Below are 23,526 nucleotides of genomic sequence, written 5' to 3'. Positions count from 1 at the left end.
GAGGAAAAGTCAGAGGATCACCAGAGTCAGCGGGGGTCATCCTCTGGGGATCATGAATGTCTTCCCTGTGGAACAAAATAGTGAACCCACACACTGACTGACCTCTGTGTTTTATCGCTAATGCTACCTGTATTGTAATATTATGAATTCATATTGTGCAATGAAGTGCAGTGAATTTCTATAAAAGTGTCATTATCATTATAGGTGCATTTGTATCAGTATTATCACCAGTATCAAACGTGCTAATCCAGTGACAGGACCTGCAGAGGACAGGCGTCTATGGTGTTTGTCAGCACAGGGAGAACAAACAGTGACTAAGATGAAACAGTAGTAGCCTTCTCTGATTTCACAAAGAGCTTCTTTCCCGCTCGGGCTACACGAGAAAATGCACAATAATCAGAAACTGCACAGCTGCAAAGAGCTGCATGTGTTTTTCCTTCTGTTTAAAATGTAGACTAAGCCTCTGTCCCGACGCTTCTGACTCAGACTCTCTGTCGATCAGCCTCGCAGTTTGACGACCAGCAGTGTGTTTATCAGAAGGATCCTGATGGCCTGATGTTGACCTCTGACTTCACTGATAGATAGATAGATAGATAGATAGATAGATAGATAGATAGATAGAGATAGAACATTCAAATCTAATAAAAAAGGAATGATAGCTGAAATTGAAATTAAATTAACTGAATTAATCTGCCTGAAATAGTCCCGAAGTTTTCATCTTGAAGTTTGGTGTCTAAATAAAAAAAAGTTTGATTAACACAGTAAGTTCGAATTTAATTTAGTTTTTTGTACTTTTGCACACTCTATTTTTTTTTATCTGACTTCAACATTAATCCAGTTTGTGAAATTGCACCGCTCAAAATAACCAACTGAAGTTTTCACAGAGAGGAATTCAAACCAAATCAATTATAGCTGTAGAGATTAAAATATGTCAATGTTATAAATGTGACATTTCTATTTAAACATGATGTACTCAGTAGAGTTTAAATTAAAGCCATTACTGGCCTTGGCCAATTACAGCATCATATATCTGGTGTTTACACAACAGTGAAAGTGTGAGGTTCAAGTGTTATACCAACACTTCTCTCACCTGTGTCTCTGAGCTCCTTGGACACACCTGCTGGATCTGTTTTGCTCACATTATTTAGAGAAGAGGTTGGAGTTGTAGTTTCTGAACGCTAGGTGGCAGTGTTGGCTTTATTGCCACTGAGCCATATGTAAACAGAGAGTGGAAGAGGCCACTTTGGAACCACTGAGCAAATATAATAGAAATTCAAGAATGCACACAATCAATCAATATGAATGTTTTATGAAAAAAAAAGAAACAATCATGCACACTTCAAGTTCCAAAAGACAAACATCCAAAGCAAGTGAAACACAATATATATTTACATATGAACACCACTGGTATTTTCAGCATGCCTCTTTTACCACATGAGACCGAGCACAGATAAAAACCTGCGGCTTGGTTAATGCAATCCACAGCTAAGCAGCAGCCATGGAGAGTTCAGACAACACTGTGCTCTATACACCATTCATATTTGTAATTTAGATATTCAACAAAAGGCTGATGATTTTTATTTACTGAGTGACCATGCACAGCTCGCCACGACGCAGTCTGCTCCTAATTACACCTCTGTTCTCTTCCATAAGAATTAGGGATGGTGAAGCGAAAATTAGGTTCATCAACGTGTCACCGACAAGAAACTGACACAGTGATATCAGAGCTGACACATTAAACAACTGTGAACAACGTAAATTAAAAAAAAAAACAACTGTTACCCTTGAAGTAAATAAAACAATCTCTTCGTTAATCAGAGCAAGACATCTCAGGAGAATTGGGAACAACACAATGATGAATATTTCATCCTGCAGCAGAGCCTGGTACACATTTGTCTTTTAGTTTAGCTCCATCAACACCAAAACATGCAAGAAACAACATGGAAGAACCAATTAACTTATTAGGTTGTGCTGTCTGCAGGCAATCCAGTGGACATCAGACCAATAGATACAAAACGTCTGACAGCAGTAAGACCACTTGGAAATCTTCGGAAGCATTAGGCAAAACATTATTGCGAGGGAGAGGTATGTGCGCTGTGAGATGGTCATGTGGTCATAACGGATGAGGAGCTTTAATGTTAGCAGTTAATGAGAATAACAGGCCTGAATGTAATGAGAGCAAGAAAACCTGACACAACGGACAAGCTGCAGAATGATTCAACTTTCTCCCTCATTATATTTTCTTTTGCCCAATTTGAGTTTTTCTTGTTGATTGAGATCTAACCATTTTGGAGCAGCGCAGAGGAGCATTTAAATTGATATTAAATCCACAAAAGGGACACGGATCCCTATGAATATGATTATGAAAATTCTCAGCTTTGTGGTAGGGACGGTTTCCCAAATTTGCATCAGGTCTATTTAGATCCAAGATTAGAGTACTGATCTCTGAATGTGACCCCTTTTGCGTATGTTGTTATGAATTATGGTCTCATCTATGACACAAAGTAAGCAGGATTATGAATCCATCATATTCATGCAGAAAATCCTCAGAACATGCGATGAAACGTCTCTCATCCTGAGTCGTCAGGTCAGTCTCTCCAGTGTCAGAACAGTGGACGAGGATCAGTTCATTCCTGCAGCGAGGATCCGGGCAGCTCGTTGGTCAGCGTGTGCCAGCGCTCCACCTTCTTGCCCTTGTTCTTCAGACAGTCTATCCAGTGCTGCAGAGTGTCTCCCTGTGAGTGGCACCCTAAGGACACACCGCCTAACCAGCACAGAGACAAAAAACAAAGTCAGATATTACTCTTGATGCTGAATCATTTGTGCATTGTAAAAAAGAGTAGGCGTAATCAGCTGCACCTTTTTGGTCTATAGAAAATCTTCTACATTGTGTGGGTTGGTTTGTTTTTTCCATTATTGCTAGTGTAATTACTTACAGACAGAAATTAATTTTAGTTTCAAATGGAAATGAGGGCTAAAGACCTAAAGGGCTAAGAATGTTAATTTCCTTTAATGATAAAAGTAAAAAAAACAACAACTTTAATATATGAATATGTTTAGGTATTTAATTAGTTGTAGTAGTTTAATCGCTAAATCTTTGTTGAATAAATCTTTTATATCTAGAGTGAGCAGGAGTCTTACACAGAGTCCAATATGTTTCTACAGTACCCAGAACGGACGAAATACTTTCATGTTTTTTAAAGGCACTGTAAACTTTTCATACAGCCTTGAAAGAAGGTGAGGCAAGGGTTATTCAGCTGGTTGCAACCACTAGAGGCCACCAAATCCTACACACTGGACCTTCAAATAAGATTATTAGTTCAAACCGGATTAGTTTAGAAGGGAAAAGTGAAAATTACAGACTAAAATGAACAAATGAATGAATCCACAGTTCCAGTGTCAGTTACTCATGAACATTTATGAATACCAAGGTTTTACACCTTCTTAAACATTAAATTCAAGGACTTTTAGGGGACTTTCCAGGCCCTGTTCCCTTCAAATTCAAGGACCATTACTGATACTATGCTGATCACTTTTACAATGAGGACTAACACAGACAGGAGACACATGCAGACAGCAGTACGTAGCCAACATTAAGAAATTATCGAAAGAATTTCAGTTCTATTCATGCACAAACTATATAAATTCAAGCACTTTCAGTTACCTATGTTCTTCTTTCAAGGTTCTCAAGGTTTTCAAGGATTTCTTTCAAAGGAAGCATGTACTCTCTTTCAATAAAACACTTAGCCAAGTGTGCTGATGTTTCTATGTTTTCTACATGTCAACAAATCCCATTTCAACATCAACAACAAATTCATCCACCTGACAAGTATTGTCTGTGTAAACAACGCTTCCTCTGTGTCACAGAGTTATCCATTGTTATCCCAAAACAATCAAAAACACATGAGCGAGCCGCGCTGTTGTACTGCGTGACATGTTCCATCATAACCAGCTTATTTTGAGAAATACTCACTAGAGCATAAAATGTGTATATACCCACAACAGAGAGAAGTTCACAAATGTGCTATATCCTCCAGTTTGAGCAACGTTATATTGTTTTTCAAAGATTTACAGTAGATCTCCAGTAGCAAGCAAGTGCCGATAAGAGCACATGTGGCAGTTATGAGAGATGAACTAACTCGCTGTTGATTTTTGTTGAAGATAAAATATATATATATATAACACCAGACTTAATCTTCTTCTACTGTAAGAAACTTTAACTTTAAAAGATCCCAGAAAAAAGTAAAGTTACCAAAAAAAAAAAGTTATTTAAAGTGGAACAGGAGCAGATGTAATTATATGCTCCCACCCATAGAGCAAATGAGCTCTCTTATATTATAAAGCTCATTTTTAGTCACTGACACCCTTTTGGCAACTAAACCCAGCAAATTACACGCAGTGCTGCTCTCGGATGATAGCAGATAATAGAGAGCATCTTAAAATATCTTTTGCAACATCTGTCACGGGGTACAACATTATTAGACTGCTAATAAAGTAGCCAGCCAGCTAATCAGTAATCCCAAAAAGCACCGGCAGGAAATAATTAGCTGCCAGCGTGTTTGTGTTGTCAGCTCACCTATGAAGTCATTGGACTTTCCAAGGTCATAGTCCCACACCGTGACCTCCAGCGTCTTGGTGGCTAACTCTGAGAAGGTGATTTCATAGAAGAACTCCTGGGTGAAAACAAAGAGAGCAAAGGTCAGAAGATCACACCTAACACGGATATGTTGCTTCATCTAAAAACCTCTAAAGAGCTCACTAATGAGGCAGCATATAATTATATGCAAACGGTAATTGACTGACTTACAAAGATGTTGCAGAGACTTTGCATGCAGTGTAGTGTCTGTGAGGACTAAATGAGCTGTCTCCTTACATTCAAGCGCTGTGAATATGCTTCCCGCTCCCACAGTTATGCAACATGCACATACACAAACATGGATACTTACCTCATTAAACTCCGGGTTGAGAGTCTTTTTTATGACCGCTGTTTTGTGCTTGGATTTCTTATGAACGTCTGGCTTGAGGTACCTGAGACAGAGGGATGTGATACCGTCACATTATCGCTCACAGGTTGTGGTACTGCTGGAAGGAATAGTAAAGCACTAATGGTACAGTAACTGCAAATACCGGTGATGACTGCACAAAGGTCAGAGTAAGTTCATGCATACAGAAAATCATTATGCTCCCTCTGGAATTTCTGTCAATACTTTATAGATTCAGTGATTCAGTGACTTCTACTTCATTCTTAGTGACTTCTTCACTGATGGATGATTCAGATCGAGTATTTACTTCAAGAAGTAGATTGATATAGTGGGAAATGAGTTTATTCACTGTCTTGCTGAGAGTCATATCTGTACAGCATAGCCTGGCTCTATCCTAAGGTAACAAAATCAGTCTACTACTTAACCTGTGGACAGAGCCACGCTAGCTGTTTTCCCTTGAAAACTGCAGTTCCTCAAACGGCCACTTGAGGCTGGCTCCAGAACAAGTCAATCTCCATAAGCCCCCATGTTAGAATCTCCAACTTCACAGCAGAAATAAACATGTTTACAGCTTTCGACAAAAAGCAGTTTTGGTCTATATAACTAATTTTCCTGTTCATGACAACTGTGCCGAGGCAGATTTCTTTTTTAACTCACCGTTCAAATTATATTAAGGCTCAAAGTTATGCATAATTAAGAGCGTGGCCATCATAGGCAGCTTGTTTGAGCAACCAGGCTTTATTCAGCCCGCCTCAGGTCCACCCACGCTCCACATCTTTGCGCATTTTTGGATTAGCCGGGAGGCAGCAGAGGCAGGACTGCCAAGATAGTGACGGCCAGAACCACCACACTCTGAGCTTCAGAAAAGATCTTCAGAAACGTATGGGTGACATCACAGATATGATGTCGGTGCTTTAGCCTCATATTTACTGTGCAGACAGGACAGGAGGATCCATCTTCTCATCTATCTCCAAGTTGGAATGTGACTAAACGTACTTTCCAAAATGTCAAACTATTCCCATGAAGGTTTTATGTGTATTATTTGTAAAAATGGACCATGTGTGAGAGTGAGGACAGATCAGTAAATCCTTCACCAACACAGCACAGATTGAAAAAGCTCAGCATCCATTCGTGGGGTGTCATTAAATTCTCAGGATATTTTTAAGCCAGCTGGAAGGAGCGTGGCAAAATCTCTATTCACATTTGCTTTCCACCCACCACCCACAGCTTGGAGAGCGTATGTTCCCACACGCTCTCAGACACAACAAAGCATCTGGGAAACATCTCCCGCCAAAGGGCAAAGACACAAGAACGCATCCAAAATGAAACAAGGTGCGTGATGTGTGTTAGTGTGGATGTGTGATAGAAGTATGCGTAGGTTCTGTACAAAAAAAAAACTTGAGTTTAACGCATGATGGGAAAAGGAGACAGGAGATTGGTTTGTATGTGTGTGTGATGAGATGTTGTTCAGCGTTTTACTCAAAAAACCCTATAGCCAGGACCAGAAATCAGTCGAGCGCTGAGTGAAGAAGAGGGGATTTTAAAGCTCATTTGTCCGGTTTCTGTCACAGGGCATCATTCAACGCAGGGACCCTCCTGCCCTCCCTGACACACACACAAACACACACACAGTAACACACACTATATTGCTTTTCTTTCATCAGTGAGTAATGAAACTCCAAAGGACCTCTATGACACTAACAATTGCACCCAACTCCGTCTCCACAGTGATACAGTGCGCCCATAACATTAGATCATGTCACTTTCAGTCCGTTTTGAAGGCTGTCAATACACGCACACACACACTATTACCATTGTCGTGATAAATGAGCTATATATATATATATCACAATTGCTTCCACTTGTGTGAAAGCTATCCTCATTTGTCACCATTACCCTATGCAGGGTTAACTCCAGCCATTTGTCACTCATGAGCGGCGACAAAAGGTGATTCATGGGGTCAATATGAGCCAATGGGCAACACAGGTATTAAGGTGGAGATGGAGATGGATAGGTCATGTGGATATAATTTTTAAAAATGTGCCCAATTATAGCAAAATTATTGCATTTTATTTAATTAAAAAAAAAAAAACACCACGGCATGTCATCCTCACGTTTTAACGTAGGGGTCTGAGTAGCCGTTGACGTCCATGGCTGCCAGGTGGGCGCAGCGTTTGACTCCCACGCATAGCCCGCCACGAGCCCTCTCCTTGGACACGCCCTTCACTTCGCCATCATCCGCCGGGGGGAGGTACTGCAGGCAGAGCAGCAAACGGCCTCTCTCCTCTAGACTTCTCTGCTGCTCAGTCTCCCACTGAGAGAAAAGAGGGGAGACAAGAGGGAAGGAAAAAAGGTCTGTGAGCTGCATTAGTAGATTATTGACTTGTTTGACTCTTAAGCCTCAGCCTCTTTTTTTAGGCCTCTGCTCGAAATCGACATACCCAAAATGAGTAGAGTATATCTCTGCAACTACAAGGTCTATTTGAATAATTTTGTACCATTCATGCTTTTTTAAAATTGAGTTCAAACTCCCACATACTTTATGCTCCAGAAAACATTCAAATAGCTACAGACTTCATTCAAACTTCAAACTTTATCACAATATTCTACTGTTTTTCAGCTCCTTTCATATTTTTGCACCAGGCATTTCAGCAGAAGGCATCCACACCGCATTTTCCACAGGAAATGCAGTTTTCTAGTTTTGCTTGGTGTTATTGTGTGTAAATATGACTTATATGTGCTTGCACTGTAGCAGAGTTTCTCCTGTGCAATATGACTGTAATGTTACGTGACTAGTACAGTGTTTTATGCTTTTTGCTGCTTCCCCAGGGTCCCCTAACTGGGCGAGGTTAAATGGAAGTCTGAAAATGAGGCATTAGAGGCCGTGACCTGCTGATGAAAGAGGCAATCATATTCAAGTTGTTCTTTAAAGCTGCTGTAATCAATATTTATTATCTCACCAATGGATTTAATGACTGAATGTAAAAGACGTTTCTTGGAGTGATGAGCCCTCAGAGGATTATCAACAAACCCTGCTGTTCACTTCAATTTTATGAGGCTCTTTAGTCACTACCAGCATATTGTTTTTGGCTTTATGACCCACAAATTTACTGTTTTACTCTGAGAACAGAAGTATTGGACTTGTAAACTCAAACACAACTTTAAATGAATGCTAATGTTGCTCTGTGTCTGTTCGATATTTATATAAGCTACAGCTGCTTGCTAACACGCTCACCATATCAAGTTAATAAAGTCACGATATGTCAATGCTGTTCACTGAGGCCAGAAGATCAATTGATGCATACATAAATACATAATACAGTGCTGTTCTTCCTACAGCAGCACGGCAAAAATCAAAGCAAACACATATAACTTTTGCTTAACAGCACCCACTATCGCCACAAGAGACAGGATGGATGCCGAGTAACACTAGTAGAGTTTTGCAAGGGCGTAAAATTTTTGAGTCCATAGGCATCATGTTTTTTTTTTTAGACCCAACCACTGTTACTGTTCTCTTTATCTTTCATTTGTTATAGACCAAAAGCTTGTGAACGCTCAAAACTATCTCAGTTTATAAGGACTTGGAGGAGGTTGGACAGTTCAAACTATCAGTCCACGCTCCACATGTGGACTGATAGAGAGGTGCCAGTTCACCTCCTGGGCACTGCAGAGATGTCCTTGAGCAAAGCACACACATCCTAACTGCTGCCAGGGTGCTGCCACGTGGCTGTCCATCACTCCACATTTGTGTCTCCACATTTGTGTGTGTGTGTGTGTGTGTGTGTGTGTGTGGTTGTATACCAGGCCTATATATGTAAAACTTGTGTGGAAAAATAAAAGTTTCCCCATAGAGGGATCTTCACTCACCTGCCATATCTGATTATAACACGTAACATGCAATGTTGCAGACAAATGGCATAATCAGTATGTAATAAAATAACTCAAACTCTGCCAGAACGTGACACTTTATCTAGACCTCTTGGTTTTGGTCTAATAGCATAACTGTTAAGGAGTCAAGGAGTTGTCAAGGAAAGCAGCAAAATGACTCACTGCCCATTATGCAGCAATATCTATCTAAAAGTTAAAAGCTACTGGTCATAGCAAAGCAACTAAGACTATAGCTGAAAAAACCTTGACCGCATTGACCTGAGAAAGGGTGAGTTTTATTGTTTATGGGTATTAGTTACACGCTCTTGCTTGAATTTGTTCTTGCCCATTTAAATGAAGGTTAAACAAAATAGATTTAAAATGCACTTTGTGTCCTTTTCTGTGCTGCAGTTCATCTCTCTTCTTTCTCTCAGATCCGTACACACCTAAGGAGCTCGGTGTCTTTCATCTAACATTTAAGTTCATCTGCCACAGCTCAGAGACAAACACAGCTATCGCTGACATTATTATAAACATGAGTGCAGCCGATCCGATGGCAAAGACCCGTCTCGGTCGAACCTTAAAGTCATATTAATGCACTTTGTCGCTCGTGGCTCAAGTATTTTCCGTGGACAAGATCAAACTGTTACCAAAGCATCTGACAACAAGCGGAACAACAGAGTAGATTCAAAGTGACAGATGAAAGAAAGCGACGAAGCAGCAACAGAGGGTGAAGAAGGGGAAGACAATGTTCTCACAGGACCGTGACTCACTCTCATGGCCAACAGCAGCAATACATGTATGTTATTTATAGGAAAGGCACACGTTTGCTATTTCTGGATTTTCATCACTCCAGGTGCGTCTTCTACAATGTTTCTCACCACAGAAAATGGAAGAAGGCTCTGTTTTTTATTGCTTCCAATGTAATTTTAATGTGAAAAGGATTCCATCACTCCACTCTACTGTATTTTTTTCACTTAACGTCTCTCTTCTCCTTTGTATCTCTCCATCTCTCATTAAGTCTTATCTTCAGGCGTGAGGTGGACACAGCCAGGATGATCAATACTCCACGCTCCTCCGTGCTCCGCCTTCCCTTTCTCTAATTGTCTCAACAGCTTGCCACCTTTCTTTTTTTATAATTCTCTCTTCCCTATTTTCCTCTTTCCTCCTAGTCTGTGTGTGTTTTTTTTTCCTCTTTTGGAATCATCATTACTGCCAACGGGGCCGTTCACCATCTGCCATGAATGAGTAGGTGACTTGAAATTAGCGAGGATAATTTGCACCAGGTATCTGCTACTGAAACAGCTCAGACCTTCACAGATCGATAGAGAACAACTCATTAAGGAGGTGGAAATAAACAGACATCAATGTGGAGCCAGCCACACACAGTGACAGACGAGAGGGAAAGGAATAAATTTGTGGGTGTGTTTGCAAGACGAGAGAACTGCCAAGACGATCTGCAGACGCATTAAACAACCGCGACTATGGTGAGAAACACAGAAGCCACTATCTGAATCGAGTTGAAGGACTCCATCTTAGCCTCTTTGTTCATTTATCCAATATATAATGAGAGGATTGGCTCAAAAGTCATCACTGTGTCTAAAAAAAAGGAGGTACTGAGAACATCTCTGAGACTGGGCTTTAAAGAAATAATGAATACTAGAAATACATCTCAAAGCCTTCCTCTTACAATTTAAAGATCGAATTCATAGGCTTTAAAAAGCAATACAGAAGGTTAATGACCAATAGATGAGTTAAGTGAGTCATGAGGCAGTAGAATTACGTGAAGACATAAATACAAACAGTATATATTAGATTAAGACGGCCATCAAATCAAACTCACTTATCCTGTTTAATCCCCGATTGATTTGAAATGTAGCCCGCTGCATTTAATAACCTCACAACAACAAATTAGTGTCAGCATAAATTGATTACATAACTCAAGCGAGGCTGCTTATTGATTTTCATGTCTTATGGAAATAAATGGAAACTTAAAGATGCCTTGAACAAAACGCTTTGTTGCGCACACATCTTAACGTGCATCTCAAGAAGAGACGACATTAGAAGTTAGCAATTATTTAGTTTATAAAATGACAGTGCAAAATTGTATTTTCACGAGCAAAACCTCGCTGACATTTGGCAAGAACCAGTGAATGTTGGTTATGCCTGACAAATTTAAATGATTCATTTAATTATTGGAGTTGTTGTCATTTAAATTGATGATGATTAAAAATATCGACAAGTTTATGAAATTAGGTGTCAAAATCAGGTAAAAATGAGCAGTATTCTCAGCTCCGGGACTGTGGGGGCGTGTCCGCTGAATGAGCTGAAGCCATGTCCACTCGTGGGAGCAGTCGAGCTGCAATTTTGAAGTGACTGAAACGTGTCAGGTGAGTTTAGAAAATGACATGACTAACTTTGAAATACAGCAAGATAAAATAATCTCTATCTCTCTGCTAGAGGTGCAGGGGTATGCTCAGGGTGGCCTTAACGTGTCATCAAGCCACCCTTTAGGACCGCCCACAAAATCCTGGACTGAAAACTGGTGAAAAACAGTTTTAACCTCTAACTCCACCTTTCAGTAATATATCATTTAAAGTCTTTTCACACGTTTTCAGCAACTATTTTTCAACCAATTTAATGTATTTTGGAAAAAACTGCATGTACATAGACTTACTAAATGAAGGATGGTAAAGCTAATTTCAAACTTGATGAATAATAACAGGGTTATTCTCAGACTTTTAGGATATTATTTGGAGCCATGTAATTTCATATAGGTTAAGACAGTATAATGACACACAGACAGACAGAGTGAGGATCATGTTGACCAACGTATAAAAACTTAGTTCACCTCTCTCAGGTAGCAGGAGATTCCTCTCAGGGCCGTGCTCATCGCAGTTGGTGAAGGCAGCTGGAGGCGGAGGAGACACAAAGAAGAGACAGAGATAAAAAAAAAAAAGAGTGAGGGGATATGACAGACAGAAAAGCTGTAGAAGTAAGCTAAAGGAGCAAAGGATTAGGAGAGAGGGATGAATGTATCGAGTCGAGGGTGAAACCACTTTGAAAATGACAGGCCTGACACAGCGTCTGATTCGCAGGATGACAGAGGGGCTTTAGTGTTTGATCGCAGAGTGGCCACCAGCCTCAGAGGACCAATCTAATACCAACAGGCCTTTCCAACTCATAAAGAACAAAAACCCTCCACCCTCTCTACCTCTCTTTCACACAAGTACCCCCTGCTCTCCACCACTTTTATTTTTTAATCCATTTGTTTCTCATCTCCCTCACTTGGTCTCTCTGTCTATCGACGGCCCCCCTCTACTCGTCTCCCTTTGTTCTCTCAATCTCTACGTACTCTTTTTCCACATGTGACCCAGCTGACATTTAGCCTGCACAAAAAGCTATTTGTGGTCTATAAGAACAGATGTGATACTCTGCCCTCTGTTTACCTAATGTGTCTTCTCAGACACGAATCATCTCAGTTATGTCAGAGGACCCGTCTGGACACCGCTGACCTTTGGGCAGATTTTGTCTGGGGCTGTTAGGTGAGTCTCAATGAAGGGAGTTTTATGCCACATCATGCAAGAATATTGTTTACTTCCGTAGTTCATGCACAACATGTAGCCGTTCACAATATGAGATACATAAAGACATGTTTTTCCAGATGTGTGTGGAGGATCCTGGTTGCTCTGAGCACTGATGTCAACCCCACCCAACTTCTTTTGAATGAACCTGAATGGCGAAGAGCCAGGCCTTATCGCTCAACAGCAGCACACAACCTCACTAAAGCTTGTGGTTGAATATGAGCAAATCCCTGCAGCCAGGTTTTAAAATCTGGTGGAAAATATTTCCTAGAAGAGAGGAGGCTGGCATGGCAGCAGAATTACATGTTCAGCAACCACATCTGGGCGTTATGCTCCAGGGTCTACATACTTTAGTTTGAGGGTCCACATATTTCTTCCCATGTGATGTCTGTCCTTTATAAAGTACATTATACACTGTAATTTCTTTTGATTGAACTTGTCACCATTGGGCTAAAGAGGGTCATTACATAACATAATTGGTCTTATCCTCCCTCAACCACTGATTCACCACCCAAAGGTTATTTGGCTGATCAAGAAGAAGGTGAAAATGATGATGGTGGAAAATAGAAGAAGAAGAAGAAGAAGAAGAAGAAGAAGAAGAAGAAGAAGAAGTATTAAGCTATTAAGCTCTTAATTTCTGCACATAAAGACTGTGCCAAATGTGGAAAGATGGTGGAGTGATGGGCAACTATGAAGCGGCACCCTGGGAGCAGTTAAGGGTTTGGTGACAAGCTCAAGGTAGCCTCAGCAGTGCCATTAACTGTTAAATTATTATGTTGTATTAACCCATAATTTGAGGGATTCCTGCTGTAAATGATTATGTGGCTATTTAACAGTAAAAAAATGCCGTTTGCTCTCAAATGTCACGTTAACTGTACATCGCTTTTGCTAACGATGCTACAGTGATGGCACAGACACATTGGTGTTTTATATAATGTGAGACCCAGGTGTGTTGTATGTCTATTAAATATCGTCATTTTAACGCCTCCCTGTTGGGGCATCAACAATTTCCTGCCTTCCTTCTTCACCTCATTCCTTTATCCCTCTCGGAAGCCTTAATATATTGAATATTACTGTGCCATCAAGTCATTTATCTCTCTAATACGCGCTCATATTCCTCTTTCAATCCTTTTTAGTCTTTTTTCTCCTAGCCTCCCTTTTATTCTTGCAGCCCCCCTCTCCCTTCTTCTCACAGGGGGTGGATGTTCCAGACAGATGTTAAAGTGTTTGGTCTGGTCAGGCTTCACGCGACGCAGGGCAACCCGCGACTCCCCGATGAACTCATTATGTGTCAGCTTGTCTTCGTCGCAGACGGACACCCTGGGAGTGAGAGACAGGAGAAGGATGGGGATGTAAAAGTGAGAGACAAAGATGGAGAAAGAGGGAAACATGAATAAGCTGTGAATAATAAGGCTGAGAGAGAGTTAGTTTTCATTGAATCATTCCTAATGTTGTGGCAACATTATAATGAGGAGAGGAAGTTGTTGACATAAACTCGACCTGAATTAAAGAGCACACAGTCAAAAGAATCACCTGTGTATAAATCAGCATCTGTATACACATAGTGTACAAGTAATTACCATTTTCACTCTCAGGGGAATTGATACAGTGTGAAAGTGCATCACGAAAGGTTAATTCAATCCATATTTATGGTCCTGGCAAAGATTTACACCTGTCACAGCGTCAGCTGAAATGCATAAGTGGGTGGCCGCAAAACAGAGGAGGAGAAGGAGGAAGCAAAAGCTGCCGAGTGACGGATGAAGTGACGTGGGTGCGAGGGAGAGATAAAAATGTAAGAATTTATTTAAACCCGCGAGGAATCATTCATGCATGCATCTACGCACGCATATAGGCAGAAATGGAAAATTGGTATGCTACAAGCTAACTGAAATCCAGTGTGATTGCTTCTGCTTTTTTTTTTTTTTTTTTGCGAAATGTGAATACAAAACATGCAATGAGAAAAAGGAAGCTACAAAATGCAATCTGTCAGAGGTGCAGATACTACCACGCTGACTTCTTTTTTGACTTTCAAATTCATAACCGCAGGATTGAAACGTCGTGGTCACCTGCTGTCTTCAATTTACGGTAATAAAACACTGTATTGCAGAAATGTAGAAGGTGCACGAGGCCAGTTGCCTGAGGACACCAGATGTGTTGGCATTCCCACAAGAGGTAATTTCTACCGGTTATTAGCCAAAATCAGCACTGAACCATCAGAATAAAAAAAAAAAAGAAAAACAGCAAAAATAGGAAAGAAATGAAAGCCAGATAGGATGTGGGTGAAAAAAAAAAAGATGAAAAAGCAGAGGAGAGAGCTGAGAAAGATGGATGAGCAAAGGACAGCGATGATCAAAAGGACTTGAGGATGGAGTGGTAAGTGAGCATACAATAGGTCAAACCGTCAAGTGTGAAGCACAGAGTCATTATACTGTGAAACGGATGGAAGGCTGTCGTTACACAGTCTGCGGTAATGTACATATTTTACTGTCAGTGTGACAGCTTACATCTCCTAGTACATCAAAAAGATTGTAATACATTTAATCACACTGGTGTTACGGACTTAAATGTCCATGTCAGACATGTAAAACATATTCTGATGGTGTACGCAGCTCAAGAGTCCATTTATATGCTTTACTGCCACTGCAGGGCAGGTGGATAGAAGATTTACTTTATTTATCCTCAATGGGAAAATTGGGGTGATGACACCTTTTATACTGGCTCTTACATAATCTCATTTCTGCCAGAAACAATAGACATGATAAAAAATGAAAATATTCATGACAAGCCTAGTCATAGATTTGATCTCAGTTTTATCTATTTTGTTTTTCTTTTCTTGGCAGGAATGATCTTCCATAGACTTTGGTTCTTATTGTACAAAAGGTAATTGCCAATGGCGTATACACTGTTAGTAAAAATACATAAAAAGGACTTTGAATCATGACTTCCTGTCATCACACAGAAATATAAATACACAACTGCAACATATAAATTTACTTTCTGAGACCTGCTTCTGTTGCCTGCAGCTGCTTGTTTGAAGTTGGAGGTGAATCAATAACAGGGTTGGAGTTTTTCCACCTTTGAAAAAGTTCTGTCCTTTCAAAATGTGCTATTTCTTTTGGTTGCTATCTTGAGGAGCTCTGGTTGAAATAAGGTGCTGTCAAAAAAAAAACTTTTCCTTTTCTCTGATGGATTTCTGCCCATATTTTATGTGTTGACATTTAGTAACAAATCAGCTCTGGGAAAGAAATCCTTTCGCTTAAATTATGAGGGACTGACACCAAATTTGGACTGTTGATATCTTAAATATTTTCTGCTGCTTAAACCTGAAGATACACTAGAGGTAGCGTTTTAAAATGACTGTGCCAAGGAAGAACAACAAACAAGTGAATGAAAAGCAATATTATTTATGGTTAATCCTTTAAAATATACACTTTATGTATAACATAGTCAAGTTATGTTGTACTTCATTTCAAATGACATCAGTGTGTTTACACGTTTTGGTAGGTTAAACTTCTGATCTTTTAAACGCCTCTGCTGATTTAACACAGTGTCGGAGGCCAGTTGTAGGACCAGTTTCTCTAATTTCCCCGGAGAGATCAACCGTCGATCCTATTTAAATCCCACTCCCACGTGTGTCGTGGCAAAGTTTTAGTCACAGGCAGAGACAATTCGCAGCTTTCATCACCTCTGGAGGGGGTCAATGAAATTAAAACACCCCGCGGTGCTTAGTCTGACCTCAATCTGTCACTGCAAGTTGTACAGAAAGGCAGGGCGAAAGACAGAAAGAGAAAGAAAGAGGGACGTTTTAGGAGGAGAGAGGGGAGATATTTTGTGATCCTAGTGGACAGGAGAGCTGTGAGGACAGGCTGGTACAAAAGTGAGGTGACAAAGGTGGATCAAAGGATTACGGGAGATAGAAAGAGAGTGATACAGAGAAAGGATAAAATCCTCTAAACCGGAGCAAAAGACTCTGTGATTGAGATAGATGATAAGAAATCTTTTGTAAGCAAGGGTCTGATGGGCAGGACAGAACAGAGGAAGGAAGTGAAGGAGACAGAAATAGAAAGAAAGCCTCTACAGCAAACATTTACCTGAGTGTTTTACGGTACATGTCTTCCTCTGTGATTCCACAGTAGGTGAGAGTCTCGTTCCACACGGGGTTCAGCGTGTTGCGGACAGTCTTGGTTTTCAATTTATTAGCCTGTGCATCAAAGCAGAGAGGAGATGAAAAATAATAACATAACTCAAAGCCTTTTTTTCTCAGATCTGCAAACAGCAAACAAACTCAACAGGAAAACTAATTTATTCCTGGCTAGAAGGTTGTTTTCTTTTAGTGCAGATTTACAGGTCTCGACTTGCACTTTCATACAGCAGTTCAAAAGTATAGCTAGAGTTAAATATTCCCTTAAAAGTCCTCGGCAACGGTGACTGAATAAATGCAGGGACAGAACCAAGTTCTGATAATAAAATCAAACCTTGCAGGCTCCCGGCAGCAGGTGCAGCTTGACGTAAGGATCGGCCAAACCGTTGAAATCCATCGGCTTCAGACCCTGATAGAGACGGAGGCGGATGAAGATATGAGACAGGGACATAAAATAATTGGTGGACAGCATTGTGCAAGCTGCCAACAGCAGTAATGAATTGTTAAACTACTACAAGGCTGAGAGGTGAAGGGTTCATTTACAAATTGAATCTCATGCACAGTGGCAGTGAGGAAGTGTGATGGCTTTTAATTGGACAGTTTCGGTTGACTAGTGACACTACACACTACACTATTACTTATCAAGAGTTTGTTGTTTTAAATTGGTGAAACAAAAAGCTGTTCAGCTGTGTTTGTGCTGTGGAACTGCAGATTGAATACTGAGCAAAAAATACCAAATTTTCATGGTTACCTGCCATATGAACAGGTCAGTGATATGCGGGTCCATGTTTGATCGACCTGCACCGACCGACTTAAACTTAACTTAAACTTAAAACTGGCATTACTGAGTTATTATATTCATTTGAAAGTAGCCTATTAAAATGCAGTTTCTTCGCGGCAGTTATTCAGCCAATAAAATCTGTGTATTTCACAGAAAATTTTGTCTACTACATAAATTACAAAACTTTACTCGGCATCTTTATTTCAAACGATCCGACCGACCGCGACCCGAATATCATTAAAATATTGTTTAGTGACTCGTGACGGTCGTCCGCGGGAACCCGCTCAATTTGGATCAACCCGCGCATCACATCATTTGGGTCTCTTTGGCTCATGGCCAGCATGCTTTTATTTTTAATTAGTGATTGTATATAGTTACAAAATTTAAATGAAGTTTAATTTAATGATGTTATAAGGTAAAAAAAAAAGACTAAAGAATCTACAGCGATTTAGTCGATATAATGTTACTATGTGCTGTGTTCACAATCAGGTGCATACTTCCATACATACCCCTGCTGTTTTGAGTACATAAGTTTGTTCACACGCAGCTTTAGGTTACTGGTAATTCATTTCTTACACAAAGTATAAATATTATCGAGACATTTCATTACAAAACATGAGGACGCCATGGAAGTCTACAAAATGTTTATGGCAATCCATCAAATACTTGTTGATAATTTCATCCTAAAGTGATGAACAGACCAACAAACAGTACCTTACCTTTGCTTTCAGGACTGTGCAGCGTAAAGAGCTGGTGGCTCTCTCGTACAGTAGATCAAACTCGAGTGTCCCCAAGGAGGCTGGAGGACAGATGATAAAAATGTGTGTGTTACTTTGGTAGTTGCTTGTAGCCAATGTCTTAATTACATTATATACAGAATGATGTCAGGACTATCAGAAAAAACCTTAATGTAGACACTCATACAATTACATTTGAACAGTTTGGAAAATATTATTCACTCTCTTGCTAAGCAAATAAGAACTATTCCTTTAAAGTGGCTTTTAAAAGCTTCTCCTTTTAAAGGACCTCTAGTGATGTAGTTGCTGATTGCAAACCCCTCACCACACACTCTCTCATAGAATAAAGGACAAACTATGGTGACCGAGAAATGCCCCAAAATGCAAGAGGCCATCTACAGTCAGTGTTTAGTTTGCCTCATTCTAAGATTACAAAAACAACAATATTATATGGCATTTCTTCCATATTCTGTAAATCTTGGACCTGGTAAATGTGTCACTGTCATTGCTGCATATTTGCTGTTGCGAGAACGTAAAGCTTGGAAGGCAGTATCATAGTGAAAGGGTCAATTTTGGTCTCTTTGAGCGTTGAGGCCTTTTCTCCCAAATCCACATCTGTGTTCATTCATTCATTCTCCAGTCAAATCAGCTTTTGTCAAACCAGGTAATTACTTCCAGGTGACTCACTGTTATCATCGCTGTCACAGCTGTCGATCTCAATGGAGGTGTCCATGCTGCTCATGGCGGACAGCGAGCCCCCTCCGCCCGCCGCCCCTGGTAACAGAGGTGACAACAGGCTGCTGCTCCCTCCCCCTCCTCCTCCTCCACCTCCGGCGGCCCCGCCACCTTGACCTGCACTGCTGGGGCTGAGCGTGGCGGGAGCTGCCATCTGATTGGGGGAGAGCGGCTCAGAGAAGGAGGAAGTGGGCGACAGGCGAGGGAAGTAGGCAGAGATTTGACGGATGGGGCGGATTGGGCCCGGACATACGTCGATGGCCATGTGCTCCTGGATGGAGATGGCTAAACTTTTTCCTTTTCGCACAGTCATAGGGCTAGAAGAGACCGAGATAGATGGAATAGGAGTTAGGAAGAGTTTCTGCAATACAGCAATTGAAATTTCAGAATACATCTATCATTGTTCTACCGGTATTGTTGTCAGTTTCACCTCTGTTATTTCAAGTGAAACAAGGTGAGCCTATTGAGATGCTTTGCGATTCATAAGATATTTTCTTATGTCTGACAACCTCTGAGATATCACCACACCAAGAAGAACTTGTGATGGGAAGCATTTATCTGAATCTGCTCTCACACTGAAACCTCCTTAAACATAATTAGAACTCCTAAAGAGAAAGACATTACTCATAAGACGACAAAATACAGCAGAGGATGTGCACAAATTTGCATTTCAATTGAATACATCTGAATAAACTCAAGCCTATCCGGGAGGATAAAGATAATGGACAATAAGGGGTCTCCCTCGAATCCTAATCATCCCTGATGAAATGGAAGTGTGTGTGTGTGTGTGTGTGTGTGTGTGTGTGCCATCAAGGCATGCATGTCATCTAAAGTGCTTAACAATCCTCTGTAGACAGACAAGTAATTACAGGATGACGTCTTTACAGGCTGAAACACTTTTTAGTACATTTGGATGGAGAGAGAGGAGTCCTGATTATATAAAGTTGTGGTAGCTGGGAGTGGCGTTAACCACAAGGCTGATGTGTCTGCTCTCTTCCCGAAATACAAAAAAGAGGGGGGTGGATTACAAATATCTTACATCTTTTGTTTTCTAAAGACAGAAGGCCCTGAGGGGGCGTTGTGTCCTCAATACCAAACAGACCCCCCCCCCCCCCTCACCATTCTGCTCGCTCTGCATTAATCAATTGAAACTGAGAAGTGAATATTTGCACTGTGAATATTTGCACTTCCCCTGTGTTGTCTCTAAGTTGAAGTTTATCAAATGAAGAAATATCAAAATGATGATAACCTCAGCACTCAGAGAGGGAGGTTGAAATAAACAGTCATGGATAGCAGCCATATTGACTTTATTCTGGTGACGGATTGAAATGAATCCCCACAAACAATGTTTATCCAGTCATTCGAGGAGTGGATGATCCTAGATCTATTTTTTGTTGATGAAATCGTGCAACGTTTTATACCTCAAAGATTGATACCTCATTAATGTCTGTCAGGTAATTACAACCAAACTAATTAACAAAGCTGATGCACCAGCCAAGAAATTGCTTTTACATTTCTTGTGCAGATTAAAAGAAAAAACAAGTTATAAGATGTCAAATTTTGAAGTGTTGGTATGTGGATTTTGGACAGAGTCAGGCTGTTTGTTTTCCCCCCAATGACAGTATAAAGATAGGACAGAGCCTGACTGACCCAAAATTTAATTGTTAATCTTAATTTGCAAAGATGTAAATCAAGAATCACAGTTGGGGGTGAATATTTTGATGAACGGGGATGTTAGCTTTAGAGACCAAAACCATTTTTTGTACCAGATTGTAAACATTCTGCTGTGAGGTTGAGCTTGAGGAATTACAGTTTTTAGCACTTCCGCATTAGCTTCATTTCCAAGAAAAGGAGATTGCTGCTTGGCAATAGCATCACATTTGCTGTAGATATTAAGCTGCTCAAAATGTGTGATCATGAATGCTGATGTTAGTCTGCATCTGCATTCTCTTAAATCACCTCCTCTAATGGCTGTAAATATAAACCGCTGTACCATAAACCTCAATTACTTCTCATTTTTCCTCTCACTTCTGTTTGTGGGGTCAAAACTTGTAAATAGATTAATTTCCTACCCTTCAGTCATGAGGGTAAAGTCAATATGACGCCCATTGCTCTGAAATTGCTGCCTCTGACTGTTGACCTTTAGCAAAATTACAGCCGGCCAGGGTCATTTGTCATGTTTGGTCCAGTCTTTCTGCTGTGAACACAACAGTGGCTGATACACACCACAGCTCATCCAGCTTTCCGTTGGCTGGAGATGAAACAAACTTCTGAAACACCGCCGCAGTGTGCCAGCCAGCCTGCAAACTTCCCCGACTCATCTGACTGAAAGGACTTTGACAGACCATTGGCTATCGAATGGAACATAATGGACATATTGCCTTTTGAAAATCAGCCGCAGCCATTTTGGTGCCATTAAGAACCACAATAGCGAAATTAATGACTTCTAAAGCACTGAACAACTGGTCAGAGTTCATCACTGCTCATTTAAGTAGCACATAGATAACCTCAGACTCCTGCACTTCAGGACAAGACACAGTGATTCTTGTTTTTCAAATCTAAGGTGGACAGAGAGGGAATGAAGTGGTGCTTATCACAGCTCCCGAGCTATAAATCACTCCAGTCTGGCATATAACAATAAAAAAAGAAATAATCTTAAATTAAGAGGATGGCAACACATTAAAGAGAAGGTGAAAACAAGTTAATGAAACTCCCTGTGATGAGATGATTATAGCCAGAATTGATTAAAAGATTAATTAACTTGTGATGATTGTGATAATGATTGTTTCTCTGAGTACGCATAATCCCTCAAAGAACACACACACACACACACACGAATGATCAATACATTCACACAAGCATGTCAGCAAACGCGCATACACACTTCTGTCAGATCATTAATTCATCGCTTCCACTATGCAACTGTTGCAGGCCCGTGAGCGAATGACTGTTGATATGATGTGCGCAGTCAGTCAGTCGCCTCCCAGTCCTGGCAGATGTCGCCTCCCAGTCCTGGAGCAGGCAAGAGCACCAGCAGCAGCAGCAGCAGCAGCAGCAGCAGGAGGAGCGGCAGCAGTAGCAGCACATGTAGAGCCTCACAGGCCTGGTGGCTCACAGCTCGCGGGGGAATCAGGAGCTCACAGTGAGATCATGATTGATCGCTCTCATGCTGCCAGCTGGAAGCTCTCTCATCTTCTCTTTTCATCATCGTGGCAACACACTTGAAATAATAAGGTACAGATTTCATCTCGCACTTGACAGATTTGTACGTGCTGAACCTCGTTTACATACATGACTCTTTATAGGCTTGGAGCACAAGGCCGATCAACTTTACATAATTCCTATAAGCTACAAGATAATGGCACAACTTGTCCACAGAACCTACATACAGTAGCCCCTTGGCTGTTAGTTATGCAACCACATACGGTTCAGTATATCCTGCATGCCCCCCTTGTACATATATTTGTGAGGTTACATATGTTTCCAGCTTTAAGAGGGAGGAAGAAGCTGCCAGGAGCCGGGAGTCAGGAATATCTTTGTACGTTATGCGACCTCCCCTCCTCCTCTTTCGGCTCCTTCACTTTAAATTAGAGTCACATCACAGCATGGACTCTTCCTCCCTCAATCCTGCTCCTCTACCTTCTCATCTCCAGCTCAATAATCTACCTCTTTGCTTCTATTTCTCTGTCATTATCACTCAGTCAGTTTTCCTCAGACACCATGATTCCACCTGTAGGCATGTGAGCATCTCTCTTTTCCTATCTAGCTCTCGGCTGCTTTTCTTCTTCTTCTTCTTCTTCTCTTGTGTCCTATATACAATGGGGCCCCTGCGGCTGGCTCCATTCACCTTTAAATAACAAGCTACTGGCTGACAGGCAGATGGTACAGTACAGTGCAGCACATTGTAGCTACTCATTAGAGCCTGACAGTCAGCATATCATTTATAGCTAACCACAGTGACAGTGCGCACTTGTCAATTAGTTATTTTCAGGCAAGCGAAGGGATGAGTAAACTTCCATGTGTGTGTGAGCGGCGGTGTCTCGTGCGTGTGTGTGTGTGTGTGTCTGCGTGTCGAAAAGGTGTGACAGAAAAAAGTGAAAGAGCATGTAAAAAGATGGAAAAACAGACTGCCACGTGTTGCACCTGCCTCCTCTGTGAGAATGATGCAGAATAAATCTGTGTGTCTCACTGCCTGATTTTTGCTGCATTTTTCATTTTTTTATTAATTTCTCTGATGCGGCTAACAAAGGAAAAAAAAAACACACACACACATGAACAAAACAGGCAAGAAAAGTGATGATCTAATGATAGAAATGTAGAGACTGAAGGTGAAGGAAGGGATATATTTTTAAAAAGAAGAGGTGTGAAACATTGCCTGAAGGTGTTTTTGCATGCAGAGAAATGAAGGAGGGCAAAATAATAATAATATAACAGATCACAAAAGAGATTTTCAGGATGAAATAATGGAAAAAAAAAAGATCTTGTCTTACCTCACTGATAGCGCAAGTGTGAAACTCCTCATAAAAGAAGAGGGGATTCCAGCACGGAGAGGAGAGGGAGACTAACTAACAGGTGGCGAAGAGAGGAGCAGAAACTAGAGAGCCAGAGAGAGAGAGAGAGAGAGAGAGAGAGAGAGAGAGAGAGAGAGAGAGAGCTCCACGCATATCATTAAAAATTAAATGCACGAATAGTTCAAGTT

The 23,526-nt window shown here is 40.8% G+C and overlaps 1 protein-coding gene across 1 annotated transcript; it reads right to left on the bottom strand.

The window, feature by feature from the left end:
* Positions 1 to 1,327: 1,327 nt before the first annotated feature.
* On the bottom strand, positions 1,328 to 23,425 carry LOC109141103 (double C2-like domain-containing protein alpha). The gene is made up of 11 exons (XM_019270318.2): positions 23,318 to 23,425; positions 18,780 to 19,144; positions 18,075 to 18,154; positions 16,909 to 16,983; positions 16,525 to 16,634; positions 13,627 to 13,753; positions 11,701 to 11,760; positions 7,097 to 7,296; positions 4,947 to 5,028; positions 4,577 to 4,673; positions 1,328 to 2,764 (listed from the first exon to the last, which is right to left on the bottom strand). Exons 1-11 carry the CDS (start codon positions 23,347 to 23,349, stop codon positions 2,628 to 2,630), a joined length of 1,365 nt encoding a protein of 454 aa, XP_019125863.1. The 5' UTR covers positions 23,350 to 23,425; the 3' UTR covers positions 1,328 to 2,627.
* Positions 23,426 to 23,526: the final 101 nt, after the last annotated feature.

This window comes from Larimichthys crocea, chromosome XVI (genome assembly GCF_000972845.2).
Source record: "Larimichthys crocea isolate SSNF chromosome XVI, L_crocea_2.0, whole genome shotgun sequence".
NCBI lineage: Eukaryota > Metazoa > Chordata > Actinopteri > Sciaenidae > Larimichthys > Larimichthys crocea.
Note: the sequence above shows the minus strand (reverse complement) of the source record. Positions and strands in the feature narration are given on the sequence as shown.